Here is a 16,773-nt window from a genome sequence, read left to right as displayed (position 1 = left end):
CCCCCACCGGTCTTACAGGCTCAGGGAGTGCTCACACGATGGCAGCATCGCAGCATGCTGCAGCAGGGATGCTGTGGGCCGGGCCAGGGATGCAGCAGCACAGCAGGGACCCGCTCTCCTGCGGCCCTGGCCTGCCTTCTGCAAGGGAGACAGGCTGTTGGAGGGGATGAAAGCCACCAAGGAGACTGTTACAGCTCCAGGTGATGGAGGTGGGAAGCCAACTGGCTTCCAGGAGTGGGTGTTTTCTCCCCGTTTCAGACCACGGTGACTCTTACCTGTTGTGCCTCTGCTCCAGACACAGGTGATTCTGTTAAAAAAAAAAAAAAGGGCAGCTCATTATCCATACCATTTAATGGAATCCCAGTGGTCTGCACTGGAAAAGAGCTTAAAGCTCCTCCAGCTCCAACCCCTGCCACGGGCAGGGACCCCTTCCACTGGAGCAGCTGCTCCAAGCCCCTGTGTCCAACCTGGCCTTGAACACTGCCAGGGATGGGGCAGCCACAGCTTCTCTGGGCACCCTGTGCCAGCGCCTCAGCACCCTCACAGGGAAGAGCTTCTCCCTTATCTCCAACCTGAACCTCCCCTGTTTCAGTTTGAACCCATCACCCCTTGTCCTGTCACTACAGTCCCTGATGAAGAGTCTCTCTGCAGCATCCTTGTAGCCCCCCTCAGACACTGGAATAACATTATTAATAATAACACCCAATCATAAATTAATAATTTATCCACAAATAAGCATTACAACACAAAACCTCATTTCTCTGTCCCACCTGCTTTTCTTGGTCCTCAGTGTTACATCTTCCACATCTGAGGAGAACATATACCTGTTCCCCCACATTCCCAAACCTTTGCTTACCTTAAATCCTTAAATACCAATTTCATCCAAATGAATTGAAGGCCCCATCTCTGTATCTGGGTGCAAGCACTTGGCCAGCATCTGATCCTGGGAAAGAGCTGGCCTATAGATGCAGCCCTCTTCTGCATCCCTCCATCCCCCCACGGACCTCTGATTCAGTCAGGGCAGGGGTGATTTGTCTTGTGCCCAGTGCCACAACCAACCTCAGCCCAGGGTCTCTGTCTGATGAGCAATTAAATCACATGGAGCTCCTCCATACTTTAAAATAAGCTTTATTTAGATCTTTTATAATTTTATATTTGCATCCATGCCTTCAAGGATTCTCCCCACTCATGGGGGGAAAAGTTAAATCTAATGTTACCCATAATTCATATGCTATTTCTCCAAGTTTTTTTTTTAAATAAATCATCCTCTTAGTAATTTTTTTAGAATTATTTCCTAATTTACAAAAAAAAAAACAAAAAAGAAAAAGCTGAAATGCAAAAGGAAACTACTGGATAACACAGAGGTTACTCATCTGCTCAGGTGGTTGGTACTTTAAGTTACAGAAACTTAAGGAGAACCAAACCAACAAAACCCCAAAACATATAAAAACGCTTCTCTGCAGAGAAAGATGCCATGGGGCATTCTCTGCCCTGCAGCCCCACGCTGGTCCCTCACTCACTCCCCCTCCCCATGGCCTCTCTGTATCATCCCGGTAGCAGGAATCCACAGTGCAAGGGCATTGGCAGTTCAGTTCGGTGATTTAAGACAAAAATACCCCTCTTTGTTTTCAACCAGAATGGGAATCAAGAAAAACAATACACTATTACAGCATCATTAAATAAATCTTAATACATTGTTTTGTTTTTAAGAGCTTAAAATTATATTGTAAGCATTAAAGCATAAGGTACTTATCTTGGCATAAGCAGAGCGCGGCGCGTGTTAGTGGAGAGGGGAAGCAGCCGCCGCGCTGGGGGGTGGTTTGGGGCATTTTCCAAGGGATTTGGAAGCACAAGTTGGACTTTGTGCTTCAAAACCACCCCGGTGGGGACTCGTACCGATTGCCCCGTCCCCGCACTGGCGGTAACACCCCAAATGGGAGTGGGGTGCCTGGCCCCATCTTGGGATATAGGGATATCTCAGGATATCCCCTTCCCCCTGCTCCCAGCTCATGCTGGATTCCCTAAATTGAAGCAAAGGGTGAGCCCCCAAAAAGCAAGGAAAAACAGCGGGCAAAGCCCCCACCAGCTCCCCCCCATCCAATTTCCTGGCATGTGTTTAGGTTTGTGTTTTCCAAGGCGTTAAGTGCTCCTGGTGCATCTGCGGCCGTGGGGCCAATGGGAGCCTAGAGGGGGGTGTCCATGGCTCCAAGCTCCCCCGGCAGCAGCTTTCCAGGACAGTACAGTACAAACACCCCCTTCCTCCTCCCCGCCCCATCCCATCCGACGTGGAAAAATATAAAAACTCCCCAAACTTCTGCAATAATTTAGTTACAATAACTCCTCTGGCTCTGTGCAAATAAATTAAAACAACGAAAAGGAACGTTCAAACACTTCTTTCCAGACCGGCAGGCGTTAACATCCAGCCCGGGTCACCTCCATTGGGGGCCAGGAAGACATCACAGCACATGAGAGATTCTTCTTCTCCATCTATCTTGTGTGTTTGCTGTCTGAGGTCCCTCAGCTGAGCAGGTCCTTCATCCCCAAGCGAGGACATCCCACAGGCTGGGCTCCGGAGAACAGCGGGTTTGGGACAAGAGACGTCACAAGCACAAAGTGCACAATATTTCTGGTATTTACAGACACAGCAGTCCTTCAAGTTTCAAGTTTCGTCAAAAGAAGGAGGAAAAAAGAACAAAACCAACCAAGCAACAAAAAAAAGGCAAAACTTAACCCAAAGTGACAAACTCAAGCGACAACAAAGGAGTTACTGGCATGGGGGAAAAAACACAAGAAAAAGGGCCAAAACTGAAGTTACGACACAGCTGCATCGCTCTCAAGACAACAGGTAACACGTCCACAGGCGGGGCTGGGCTGGGGTATGTACATCGGTGATGGCGAGGCCAGGGAGAGGCTCGCCCAGCACAGCGGGTCACCAGTCCGCATCCTCCTCGATGTAGTAGTCGGGGGCCGTACCGTCGAAGAGGCCGGGGTCGAGGGACTTGCGCTGCTTTCCCCGAGCGAACACCCTGGAGATGGAGCCGAAACCCATCTTCTCCTTCTTCTTTTTCCTCTTTTGGTCTTCTAGGTCCTCTAGAGACTGCAGGGGGAGAGGGGCAGGTTTAGGTACCAGGTTTTGTGCATCAGGGATGATGGACAACAAGGGCTGGGTCCCAAAAATACTCAGGTTCAGATCCAAAGCAATTATAGAATCCTAGACTGGTTTGGGTTGGAAAGGAGCTTAAGATCATCCAGCTCCAGTTCCCTGCCATGGGCAGGGATACTTTACACTAGACCATGTCACCCAAGACCCTGTCCAGCCTTGCCCTGAACACCGCCAGGGCTGGGGCATTCACAGCTTCCTTAGGCAAGCAATGCTAAGGTTCTGGACCAAGAATAAAAGCCATATTCCTGCAATGTGTGGTGGGATTTGCAATGGAATTGGGCCCCTCCCCACATTTCTGGGATTTTGGCTTCTTAATTCAGCTGGTTCAGGATTTCAGCTCCAGGAATGTAAGGTCAGGGAAGGGGCTGTGCATAGCTTGCAAAAATACCCAGTATTTGAGGGTCAAATACAGAAGAATAATCTAATCCGGGCTGTGCCTTACAACAGTTAAGGCCACAATATGCCCTGATCACAGTGACCCCCTATGGCATTATCTAGATTTTGGGGGAAAATATGGAAATCTGAGACAGCCCAGAATTATGATTTAGGATAACACAAATTGATGCCACTGAGCACCCCCCAGAAGTACTTGCTAGCACAGGACGGGCCTCATGAGTGAGAATTTAAGCAGAGATTTGTGCCCTACCTGTACAATTGGGTTGTGCAAGTTCTTCTGTACCGGTCCAGGACTGTCCCCCTGCAGCAGAAGGAGATGGATACAAATGAATCAGTCCCAAACAGCCCAGGACCCCCAACCTCAGCAGCAAAACCCATCTTGTTCTGGCAGCTGAATCACTGTGGGGAAGGGATAAAGCACCAGGGAAGCAGATCTCCGGGTCAGCAAACCTCCAACCCATGCCCACCCCAAAGCCAACATTGTTTTGGGAAGCAGAGGACCACGAGCATCCCCCAGCAGGAACAAGGCTCCATCACACGATGCCTTACGTTGCAGAGCGAGTGCGTTCGATGCCGGGGGGAGTTGATGTCGCTCGGCGTGGATGAGCGGTCGCCCTCGGCTGCAGAGGCGTCAGAGATGATGGACGGCTGCCGGGAATGACAGGGGCTCACTCTGACCGCTGCAAGGCAGAGGAGGCATCAGGGAGTTACTGAATGCTGGCAAAGCTGGCACTGTGCAAAGCTGCTGCTGCCCTTCTAAAACCCTGGGTGCATTTTGCCCATGTTTTACTCCATGTGGGAGTAAGGCGGCTCCCCAAAATGGGTATGGCCCCTCATAATTCCATCTCTGCTCTGGAGCCAGGCTGAGAGAGCTGGGCTGGGGCAGCCTGGACAAGAGAAGGCTCCTGAAGGGGAGACCTGAGAGCAGCTCCAGTGCCTAAAGGGGATGCAGGAAAGCTGGAGAGGGGCCTGGGACGAGGGCCCGTAGGGACAAGCCAAGGGGAATGGCTTGAACCTGCCAGAGGGGAGACTGAGATGAGCTCTTAGGCAGAAGCTCTTCCCTGGGAGGGTGCTGAGGCGCTGGCACAGGGTGCCCAGAGAAACTGTGGCTGCCCCATCCCTGGCAGTGTTCAAGGCCAGGTTGGACACAGGGGCTTGGAGCAGCTGCTCCAGTGGAAGGAGTCCCTGCCAGTGGCAGGGGTTGGAACTGGAGGAGCTTTAAAGTCCCTTCCAACACAAACCAGGTTGTGATTCTATGAACTTGCCCTGACCCATGCTGGGTGCTCACCTTGCCGGTCTGCCGTGTGCTGCGGGTGGGAGTGGTAGAGGGTCTGCTGGCTTTGCCGGATGGCAGCTGTCAGCGGGAGGTCAGCCTGCATCACCCACTCCTGGTTGCCGTTCAGCACTGTCTCGCCTGGCATGGCCAAGGAATGGCGCTTGGGAACGTCCTTGGTCAGCGTGGCAAGGGACTGCTTGGCCTAGGGAAGGACATCAAGGCCATTGTGGTGGTGGAAAACCATGTGAACATCACCCAGAGCAGCAGAACCAGCAGCAGCACAATGCTGCAAACCCACCCTTCCCCTTTGCAAGGAAACACACAAATTGCTTAAACTTAAACAGGGCTTAAACTGAAACTGAGGGTGGTGAGGAGCTGGAATAGGCTGCCCAAGGAAGTTGTGAATGCTCTATCCCTGGCGGTGTTCACGGCCAGACAGAACCTTGGGTGCCAAGGTCTAGTGTGAGGGGGTTGGAACTGGATGGTCTTAAGGCCCCTTCCAACTCAAAGCAATCTGTGATTCTATGACTGTGCTGCTCCCGGCACTGAGGATATCCAACTCCTCTTTAGTGATGGATTTGTTTTCTGTCAGTGTTGCAATAATACAACTCCTGCAGGAAATGCACACGTACAAGCACCGCAACAAGCACTTAGATTCAACACAGCGATAAAGATTTAACTTAAGCAAAACTTGCTGGTGTGTTTCAAGCACTCAAGCTGCAGAGCTGTGACCCTCGAGTCCTGCCCACTGTGTTACCAGGCTCACCATGGCCAGCTCAGCCTCCAGCTCCTTCATGCGGTTGTCTTTCAGGTCGAGCTGGGAGCGGAGGGCGCTGGCATGGTCCGTCGCCTCCTTCGCTTGCCGCCGCAGCTCCCACTTCTCCCGTTCCAGGAGATCCTTCTCCTTCGCCAGGGCTTTCACCGCATCCTCACTCTCCTGCAGGAACATGGGGAAGCCATCAGGAAGGGGAAAGCCATGTGCTACTACAGACCACTCTCCCACAACCATCTGGGGGATGCTCTGGCTGCTCACAGTGCCAAAGGGCGAATGGTACCTTCAGGTACCACAAGAGCCCTGTGCTGATAGGAGCAGGGAGCTCAGGGATGCAGCAGTGATCCAGACAGAGATGCCTGCTATGCAGCTGGTTAAAATGACATGGAATTTCCCAGGTCTGGTTTCCTGGCCTGATTTCCTCCTGCATTTATTTATCCTTCACCTGCCACAGTGCAGCCTGTGCATCAGGGGAGCATCTGCCCAGTTACAAGACGGCGATCTGGGGCTCTGGCAGGTTTTGCCTAACTTCAAACTAGGTCTCATGCTCACCAGTACCACCAGCCATGCATGGGGCTGGGTTCCCACACTCACTTTCCTGTGCTGCTCATAGTTCCTGATGAAGTCACGGAGCTGCTCCTCGCGGCTCTCCAGCGTGGCATAGAGCTGCTGCATCTGGCTCACCAGGTCTGTCTTCTCCACCTTCAAGCGCTTGCGGTCAGCTTTCATGGCTGTGGGAGAGTCAACAGCTCAAGCACATGGCAGCAGCAGCCCCTTGCATCCATCTCTTAGGTTATTTGAGGAGGAAGTACCAAAATTACAACCCCGGGAGTGGGTGCAGATGAAAATCCATCTGCATGATGAATGCCCAACATGCCCATCACGTCACTGCTATGGCCCCTGATCATCACCCACCCTCCAAAGGGCAGCTCAGCCCTTGGAAAAGCAGATTCAAAGCAGGTTGAAGCAGGTGATCCTGCCCCTCTACTCTGCTCCGTGAGACCCCACTTGCAGCACTGTGTGCAGTTCTGGTGTCCTCAACATCAGAAGGACATGGAGCTGTCAGAACAAGTCCTGAGGAGGCCATGAGGATGCTCAGGGGCTGGAGCAGCTCCTGTATGGAGCCAGGCTGAGAACATTGGGACTGTTCAGCCTGGGGAAGAGAAGCTGCGTGAAGACCTCAGAGCAGCTTCCAGTGTCTGAAGGGGGCTACAGGGATGCTGCAGAGGGACTATTCATCAGGGACTGTAGGACAAGGGGTGATGGGTTCGGACTGAAACAGGGGAAGTTCAGGTTGGAGATAAGGCAGAAGCTGTTCCCTGTGAGGGTGCTGAGGTGCTGGCACAGGGTGCCCAGAGAAGCTGTGGCTGCCCCATCCCTGGCAGTGTTCAAGGCCAGGTTGGACACAGGGGCTTGGAGCAGCTGCTCCAGTGGAAGGGGTCCCTGCCCGTGGCAGGGGTTGGAACTGGAAGAGTTTTAAGGTTCCTTCAACCTAAACCAGTCTGGGATTCTGTGATTCAGGAGCAAAACCACTGCCAAAGCCTCAGATCCCAGTGCAGGAAAACCTGCTGCTCCCTTCCAGGATAAATAAACCACAAGAGGTTTATTTTTAGCAGTGAGGCAGATTCCAGCAGCGCTCCCACGAGCCCAGGGCATGGCTCCCTTCGAGCTTGAGGATGATGCTGCATCGGGATGAGGGGAGTCAGGATATCACAGGATGGGACCAAGACCTTCATGTTTCCTCACCTCTACACAGGCCCAACACAGGGCCTGCTTGCTGGGAGTCTGAGAAAACCATGAAGAGTCACAGGAATACCATGTCAGACAGTGGCTTCAGCAATATCTGCACATTAACTGCTTTGCCCAGACTTAAACTTGGTCCTTGGCAGCACTGTCCTGTGGCATCCTGCTCCAGATACACCCCACCAAACCCATACCCAATTTAGGAATCAGAATACAAATACTGCTTTTCATTCCAGTATTTCACATGCTTTTCCACCCTGAGGAAGTGCTGTTCTTGAGGGAGTGGGACAGTATGAAACACACTCTGCCCCTCCAGCACTCCCTGCATTGCAATTTGTCCCTCTATATTAAAGTAAGTACACTAAAAGCCTCAAACCCACCAGAAAAGCCATCCCCAAAGCCACCAAGAGCTGTCTGTACTACATAAGTCACCAGAAGATGACAGCACCATCCTAAGTGGAAACCATCCCCAGATACAAGCACAGGTCCAACCTATTCCTATTAAAGAAATCCACACCAAGTGTTTCAGCCCCCACTGCATTCCTACCCCATTCCCATAACATGTCACTTCACCTTGGTATTAAACCCCACTGTAACATGCCTCTGAGCCCCTCCTTATACAGGATAAAAACTGGACTAAAGAACATAGGAAAACCATTATCATTGCATGCTTAAAAGGAAATCACATTTCCTTTGTGCAATGAGCATCTTTGGTACCTTTGGCTTCATGGTTCTGACTTCTCCCAGCACAGGAAAGCTTGTGCCTGGGAGCTCTGCTCCCACTCTCCTATACGTGGGAACCCTTGTCCCTGCCATCTACTTTCTCTTAAATACTCAATAAAAGCATTTTAGAAGCATTTCCACCTGCATGGAAGCAGGGAGAGCGGTGTCATTAAATGTGCATTGCAGCCACCAGGCTTGTTACAACAAGGAGGTATTTACTCAGGTAGGAACTTTTGTTCTGTGCACAGACAAGATGCAAAATAAAGCAAGGGCTTGTGATGGAGCCAGTAGGAAAGGGAGAGGATTTGCAGGTCAGCAGAGGGAAAGGTGTGGGGGAGAAAATCAGACTGCATAGTGGAAAAAAAGGGAGAGGTTTGGGACAACTGATTTTTATCTGTTAAAATCCAGACGAAATTCTTTGGACCAACATTAAGCATCAAAACACAGCAAACAATAAACCAGTGAAGAAACGTCCTAACAATTCACACTGTCCCATGACATGGAGTGCCTGTGACTCTTCCACATCCATGAACATGACTCCTCCCGGGGACAACTCAGCCCCTTCCAACAACATCAGGACTTGCCTTATTTTCTTCCCAGCTTGGGTAACCACTCCAGAACCCTCTAAAAATAACCCCGCAGGACAACATGGAAGTTTACAGAAAAGCCCTTTCCCACTGCTCGTGTGTATTTAACAACCACCTCCCCCTGCTCAGTTATTTCACATGACCCCAAAACTTGCTGAAAGACAAGAATTACTGATAATTTGACTGAGCCACCCTGGGGTGAGACACAGACCCCACAGACAGCAATACCTGACCACACCAGCCATGGCTTGAGGACACATTAAGTGATTTGGCCTCTCAAGGTAGAATTTCTGCCTCAGACCTGGTCTCAGCCCCATCCCGGTAGGATAACACACTGCTAAACCACCTATATTTTTAAGCATTAAATGCTTTACAACACATAAATGTATGTATTTTTCATTTCCTTGAGGGCACTGAGAGGCTCTTAGGAAAGTTTAAGTCACATATGCACTCTCATATGCTGGAGGCAACAACAGGCTCTGAATGAATTTCATTAAGTAACGAGTCCCCTATAGCATACAACCTGCTTTAATCAGTGGTAGCATCCTGTTAGAACAGTACACACTGTCTCCAAAGGTTGACTATTTACCAGCATTCACACCGACCAGTGCTGTGAGAAGATGATGGACTTTGGGTATTGCAAGAGCAGGTTTTTCCCTATTAACCCCACAGGACACTTTACCACTTGTTTCAGTTTGTATCTGAGAGATGTGCTAAAATGAACACACTTTTTCCTCCTATTACCATTGCTCTCCCTCCTTCAGAAGTGATCAGCTCCTGAGCTTAAAGATTTATCCACCATTGGAGAACTTAATTTCAAACCCAATTAATAGGAAATTAATTGAAAGAGGCAGGAAGAAAATAGAAAGTAAGGTAGGATTGAGCAGTTGGGGCTGCCAGCAGCTCCTGCAATGAGCCTGGTGCAGCAGCTTATGTGTTCTTAGCAAACAAGCCCAGTTAATTACTTGGTGGGGAAAACGAGCTATTGCAATCCATGGCATGACAGAAGGGGCAGCCAGGGAGTAAGAAAGGAGTTTTTCACTGCCCATCAGGGCCATCCAAGGAAGTAAAATGGGTTTTTTTTTCCTTTCAATCTGATGCTGCAGGGCAGGTTTCTGTATCCCAAACCCCAGGAATAGCTAAATACACTTTCCCACAGCTCATCTGCACTCTGGGCTCTGGCAAAATCTCTGACCTGTTCATAAACCCAAGACAAGAGAAGTCAGAAATCCTAACCCCACAGCATGAGCAGGAAGCATTTAGCTCATGCAGCTTATCTGCATTATTCATTTCCCCTTCCAGCCAAAGCACATGGCTGACGGAGAGCGCGATCCTACCAGCACCAGCAGCAAGTGATGGGAGAGATCCCATTGATATCTTGGACTCAGCACCAGCCCCAGCAGCAAACAAATGGGAGAGATGGGTTGGGAATGCTGGTGTGAACCTCCCCAGCTCTCACACCCCCCTCCACATGCCCACAATGCAGTCACTGCACCATTAATCCTGTGTGAGGTCAACCTGCACTCCTGTTACTTGAGCTCCCACCTACTGCCACAGGATCTGTCTCCTGAGCGACACTCCTCCCGGAGAAGGATGACGGATGCTGATGATGGGACCTGCTCTGCACTGGGTTCCTCTTGAGGTCCCCCCCTCCAGCATCTTCTGTTTCCAGCTTTACCTAATGAGCCACGTTCTAATCACTCCCAGAGCATGGCTGACACAACCCAGTGATGTCCCCACTGAAGATGCCACCACTCCATGACCCTGTCTGGCCTTAACATCAAACAGCTTCTGGACACTAGTTACTGTGTGCTAAAACCAGGCATCACCCCCACCAATCTGGGGGGCTGCTACAGATACCACTCAATGTTATTAATGTTAAATTAAGGGAACGTGAGGCAGTGATGGTCACACCATCTAGCCCAGGTTTGCTTGGAAGGCATATGGATAATGCTTAGTTTGACTACCTTGATAATGTGATACTAGATGGAAAACTGCTATGCTCAGACCATAGAAACAGCATCTCTGCTTGGCTTTCTGCTCCTAGGATGAAGCAGCAGAGCCCAAACACAAGTGAGGGCAATGGCAGTGGATGCAGCCCATCTCCAACCCTCTTGAAGAGCAGCTCCCTCTGATTCCCAACATTTGTGAGTACTTCTCTTGCCCTGTGCAAGGTGGATTTTGATGACAGGAACAGGACCAGAGCTGACTTCATCACTCACTGAATCATACACTTATTTTCTAACATGAAGAAAGGCATCCTCAGGGACACACTGCTCAAGCCTCAGTGATGCCCCATGCCAGAAGAACACGTAAACCCATCCTGTCCCATTAACGTTCACTTAATTTCTCCTGTTTCTCTACTCCAACCATGAAATTCAATATTTTCACCATGACTAAGCCATAAAATTGGTCAGCCCTGTGCAGGAACTACAGCACCACTCCTTGCTTTGGAATGGAACAGGCACATGCAGACATCACCATCTGCAGAGATCTCCCCACTGAAGACGTCAGTGTTCTGCAGCATCAGACAGAGTAGCACTCGCTTTGGGGTGTGCAGAGCTGTGGTGCAGGCAGGAAACTTGAGTGAGATGTGGAATGTCAGGAAAAAATTAGGTGAGTCATTCACTTTGGGGGAATTTACCTGGAAACACCCTGCTGCAAGGCCAGGAGCTTTCCAAACCTGACCCCCAACAGACAACGAGGTGGTCAGTGACTTCTGCTGGGAATCTAAGGTAGGGATTCAGAGGAGTAGAACAGGTTTTCTGTGCAGAGCCCCACATCCTTATGGTGGAGATGGCTTCCTCAGCTGGGTCTGTGACTGGACACCCACCCGCTGGGCACCCATCCGCTGGACACCCATCCACCCACTTCTTTGCTACCTATCCCCCTGCTGCAGCCAGCCAGGGGTGCTGGGGATTTCTGTAAGAGACCTGTCCCATCCCAAATACCATCCCCATGGAGTGCAGGGGAGGGGGGCGTCACAGCTCTGAGCCATGAGTTTGGGAAGGAGGAGATCAGGCTACAGCCCATTTGTGGAGCAGATGTCAGTTCATGCCTTCCCGAGCAGCAGGGAAAGCCAGCCTGAGGTCTCCACCTTGGCATTCAAAAAGCAAACAGGAACCAGGTTTGCTCTCCACACGATAACCCTGCAGGCGAGCTCCAGCATATTGGATAAACCTTCCCAGAAATGGGGTTTCTGCCATCAGCCCACATGCTCATAGATATCACCCAGCCAAGAGGCTCCTTGAGCCCTCCAGGCACTCAGGCACGGTCCCTTGCCACAGCAGGACCAGCAGTAATAAAGCTGTCTACAACTTCTCCCATGAGAGATCTCCGCATTAGGAAGCCAGACCATCCGTACCTTTCCAGCTAGGGAAGAACATAACTGCATTAACACTGTAAGTACAATCCAGAGTCCCTGTCCAAGTACAAGAGAGAAGGATGATAGGATATAGCACCCTGGGATTTATTTGGATGATACCTAATTAAAAAGAAGGGCAGAAGATGGAATTAGTCCAGAAAACAGTGCAACAAAGCTGCATAAAGCACATGCTGTCAGGGATACAAAAACTGCTCAAGTTAGTCCTGCAGAGCATCCTGTGCTGCTCCAGATCCCTGCTCCCTCCCTCCACAGCAAGGGCTTGTTAGTACGGCACAAGGAAGACACTGTACAGGCTCCTTGCCAGCTCTATCCTGTGCTAAATGCTGCTGGAAAGAGCTGGAAATGCAGGGAAAGGGAAGATGAACCCACCTCCTCCATCCAGACCATCACAAACCAGACCCTGTGCAGCTGTGCAAAACGAAGGCTACTGAAACTATGGGAGCCCTCAAAAGCAAACCCCACTGGCAAACCCTCTCTGCTTCCCTCTGTGCTAAGGCACTGTGAGAACCAATATTCATCTGAACTGGCTGTGCCGTGCTTCCAGGCTCGGAGCCAGCAACAGTGACAGATTTCCATACAACTTATCTGCTAATGACATTACACACGACCCAGCGCACTGCTGCAGGTGCAGGGATGCTGCAGCTGATGCTGCCAGGCACGGAGCATCCTTCAGCGAGGACCTTTAATGCTATGAGGAGGAAGCTGCTCTTGGGAGATGCTCTCTGGCTGTGGGACACGACCACACAAAGCCCTGAGCTACAGGACAGCATGGTCAAGTTTTCCTGAGCTCCTTGCACTACCTTAACATAGAGCTATTACTTCCCCAAGTGCCTCTCTCAGCAGATACATTTCTCCTGGCACAACCATGCACCAGGCACAGTCACGGTCATTTTCCGCCCCTTTTGGCTAAGTTTCTCTAGGAGCAATGTTTCATGGAAAGGAAAAAGGATTTTCTTTCTCCTCTAACTGCTGATCCTGCTTCCACATCACCCATCTCTGTATCCGCTGCCGTGCTAAGCCTGCTCTGCTGCCCAGTGCCTCCGGCCCAGATCCAGCACAGAGAAAGAGCTCTTCCCACTTACACAAAAGCTTTCCAATATTGGAAGGGATGGAAGGAGCATCAATTCAAATACGCTTCTTGTTATGTCCCTTTCCAAGAGCAAGTTGAGATTCACGCTTCCCAGCCATCACACCTGCAGAGAAGTCCTGGAAAACTAATCCCAGTGGCTCCTAGAGCAGTCAGTAAAAGCCTAATAAAACCCCAACATGGTATTCCTTTAACACTCACAGTTCTCAAAGCAAATTCACTCTCTTGCACTACCCTCCACAGAAGCGTGTGTGACCCCACTGCTGCTTCTTAGATGACTTACGTCTTCCTTTTTTGCACTCTTTAAATAGTTATGCTTTTCTTTTTATCAGCACTTCCCTTCCCTGTCCACACACAGCAAATATTCTCTAATTAAGGTTTTTCTTCTCTAATTACAGTTGGATGAAGCCAGAACATTTCCTGCTGCCGGAGGCTGCACTGGGGGCATGGGGAGGGGAACAGGAGCACTGAGATTGTGAAGATATTTTGGTTGTTGTTGCTTTTTGCTTTTATAAATCAGAGAGCTACAAACCCCAGTTTTCTGAACTCCCCTCCCCAGTTCCCTGTTTTCCCCACCATGCATCCCGGATGGAGATATGTTGGGCAGGGGCTCTCCCTCCCTGCAGCTCATGTGCTGCTCAGCCTCTGAGCCTGAAAACTTCTGACAGCCTCTCTCCATAATCCACAAACAGGAGCTGACAAGTGGAAGTTATACTTGGTATGTTGGGGATTTGATATGATACTTAGAGCTGCGATACTGCCAGGGAGAGGTTTCCCTTGCTCAGGATCATCCTCCAGCTCCAGCTAACAAACCATCCTGCCTGAACTCATTGTCAGCTCATTTCTGGGGAGGAAAAGCTGCAGTGTTGCATTTTGCTCTGTTCACTCTAGTCCTGGGGCTCACAGAGAGCTCACAATGCAGATGCTGGCAAGGGAGGAAGAGTATGGCACCGACCACCCCAGGAAAACAGCCAGATCAATGCAAGAAGATAGAAGGAGCCCCTGCACATCACTTGGAGACCCAGCCTAGTAACTCCAAGCAGGGTAAGGAAAATTGCAATCACCAGCAAACTCACTGCTTCCCTCCTACAAGTCCAAGGGGATCGAATCCAACCCATCCCATCCTTGCAAACGTCTCCAGCTGCATTTCAGCTGCTCTCTTGGCTCCACTCTATAGTCAGCCATGAAGGAATTCCTTTGCCATGCTGCAACACTCTCACACCCCATTTCCCTGCCTGTCGCTGCACACTGGTCCATCCTGGCTCCACACCACCGCTCACCAGTGCAGGACAGTGTGGGGGTCCTGGGGAGTACTGCCCTTCAGCCAAACCCCACCCAGTGCACAGCAAACACATCCCACATGCAAAGCTCATGCAAAGTCCTCATGCAAAGCTTGGCTTTTCCTTCCCTCTTTAACTGAAGCTTTGGGGTGCTGGGGAGAGGTGTGAGGAGAGGGATGCACAGCTCTTACCCTGCAGAGCCTCCTTGGCGCGCGCCAGCTCCTGCTCCTTCTGTGCCAGCTGCACCTTGAGCTCGGTGGCCGAGAGCACCTCCGGTGACTTGCTGCCATGCGTCTCCTCCAGGTCCTTCGTCAGCATCTCCTTCATTTGCCGGAGCAGGTGAACCTCCTCCTGCAGCTGAGCCACCTCCTCCCGGAGCAGCGCTGGGGGAAGAGCAGACACAATGTGAGGAAGTGACCAACAGCTCCCGGCACAGCCCCACTGCAGGCTCAGCCCCAAGGGAAGCGCTGCTGGGGTGACTCCCCCCGGCTTGCAAAGCTGCTCTGCACAGCCCAAAGCCTGCAGCACATCCCGGGACCTAAGGGGGAGGAGGAGGGATGTGATGAGGAGGCACCGGGTAGGAAGCAGGGAGCTTCCGCTGGGTACTTGTTTCTGGTTTAACACACCATAGTAATAGCAATAATAAACTGGTTTAAGGGTGCTCATTTAATACACAATAGTAATAATAAACAAAGAACCACCTCCCCATCCAAACCACTCACAGACTGCTCATATGGCCAGTGTCCAACAGAGGCTGCTGAGCTCCACCATGCCCCATACAACCCACATCAGCTCTGCCTCCAGCCATCCATGTGTTCAGAACTCAACAAAATCCAACTAAACCACTCTAAGGCTGGAAAGGGAAAGATGATGCTTTCTCCTACAGACCTGAACCTTGAATTTCTCACATTTACACCCAGCAACTGCTACACCCCTTGAAGCAACTGCACTGCAGGAGCATCCCAGCGTGGACCCCCCTGGAAATCTCCACTGACCTTGTTTCCTACAGTTGCACCCACTGCTTAGGTAATAAAGTGCTTTCCTGGATTTTCTTCCTTATCTCCAACCTGAACTTCCCCTGTTTCAGTTTGAACCCATCACCCCTTGTCCTGTCACTACACTCCCTGATGAAGAGTCCCTCTGCAGCATCCTTGTAGGCCCCCCAAACCTTACTTGTTTCTCAAGTCTGCACCATACCCGTGGATGTGGGGAGAAGAATAAACCTCTCAACACACACGTTATAGTTGCCAGAAAAATAAAGCAGAAATACAAAATAAATGCCCCCTCTCCAAGCTACTGCAGTTGGGTCCTTTCCCCATGTATCAGCCAGCCTGCAGGATGCCACCCAGGCATGAAATAGAGGGGTTTTAACCTGTATATTTGCTATGGTCCCTCCACACAAGTGCTGGGCTGGTTCTATGTGGAGGTGATGCTGACAGCAGGACAAGGAGAGGCAGCTCCCCCCAATCTGGCCAGCAGCTGCACCAGGAAAGCATAAAATCTGGTTTGCATACTTGAAATGCTTCCCGTCGGAGCGCTGGCAAGGCCCATGCTGCAAATTATTTAGCAATAAAGTCACTAATGAAGAACAGTCCGAGCTCCAGGCAGTGGATTTCGGTGCAGCCCAATGTGCTGGCCTGAAATCCATACAAGAAAGCAGCAATGGAGAAGTGGCCAAAGCCAAAAGCATCTACCCCAGGGACTGCAGAAATGCTGCTTCCCTTCCAGGCCTTGGGAAGCCCAAGGAGGGTGTGAGGGGCTTGAACATGGTGTGACATTTACTGTGCAAAAGCCACAAAACACCAGTGGCTGCCACTAACTGCTCTTTTCTTCACCCCACTGATAATTCATGTTCACCTTCTGCTACAAGCTGCCTCGCTCAGGGGATCCAGTGGGCTATTCCCAGGGAAATGATTAACCAGCAGAGCAGGATGGACACGGGGCAGTTTGTATAAGGGTGACTGATCCTGAGGGATTTCTGCAAATTGCAGCATTTCAGTGGGAACCAAGGAAAATCCCCACCTGGGAGGGACCCCTCCGGAGCAGGAACAGGGGAAACAAGCCTAAGGAAGGGCAGCTCAGAGGGGATTTTTGCAGCTGAGAATCTCAGAGGAGTCCTTGGGCATGGCCCAAAAGCAGTTGCAGCAACTTCTTAGAGGTCCTCCCTATAAAACACTGCACAATGCAGCTTCCTTGGAACCACATCATTCTCTCTGGTCCCACTGCAGGTGGTTGGAACTGGATAAACTTTAAGGTCCCTTCAACTCAAACCAGTCTGGGATTCTCTGATTCTAACAAGGCAATTTAATCCCCAGTTTAGTACTTGCCTCCCCATAGAGGCATAAACTAGGGAAAGATTAA

At 50.7% G+C, this 16,773-nt stretch overlaps 1 protein-coding gene across 2 annotated transcripts in view; it reads right to left on the bottom strand.

Annotated features, from left to right (window-relative positions):
* Positions 1-1,112: 1,112 nt before the first annotated feature.
* The window catches only part of KAZN (kazrin, periplakin interacting protein), a 161,336-nt gene continuing 145,675 nt past the window's right edge, over positions 1,113-16,773 (bottom strand). For both annotated transcript variants that reach the window (XM_034068521.1, XM_005145440.3), the window contains 7 exons: positions 14,604-14,795; positions 6,202-6,338; positions 5,602-5,772; positions 4,848-5,037; positions 4,109-4,239; positions 3,810-3,860; positions 1,113-3,097 (listed from right to left, as the gene is read on the bottom strand). In XM_034068521.1, the coding sequence (XP_033924412.1) occupies positions 2,930-3,097; positions 3,810-3,860; positions 4,109-4,239; positions 4,848-5,037; positions 5,602-5,772; positions 6,202-6,338; positions 14,604-14,795 (1,040 nt within the window). In that variant the 3' untranslated portion in view covers positions 1,113-2,929. The remainder of the gene's footprint in view (positions 3,098-3,809; positions 3,861-4,108; positions 4,240-4,847; positions 5,038-5,601; positions 5,773-6,201; positions 6,339-14,603; positions 14,796-16,773) is intronic.

This window comes from Melopsittacus undulatus, chromosome 12, assembly GCF_012275295.1.
Source record: "Melopsittacus undulatus isolate bMelUnd1 chromosome 12, bMelUnd1.mat.Z, whole genome shotgun sequence".
In the NCBI taxonomy this organism is placed as follows: Eukaryota; Metazoa; Chordata; class Aves; order Psittaciformes; family Psittaculidae; genus Melopsittacus; species Melopsittacus undulatus.
The sequence above is the reverse complement of the archived record's forward strand: the minus strand, read 5'-3'. Positions and strand labels throughout refer to the sequence as shown.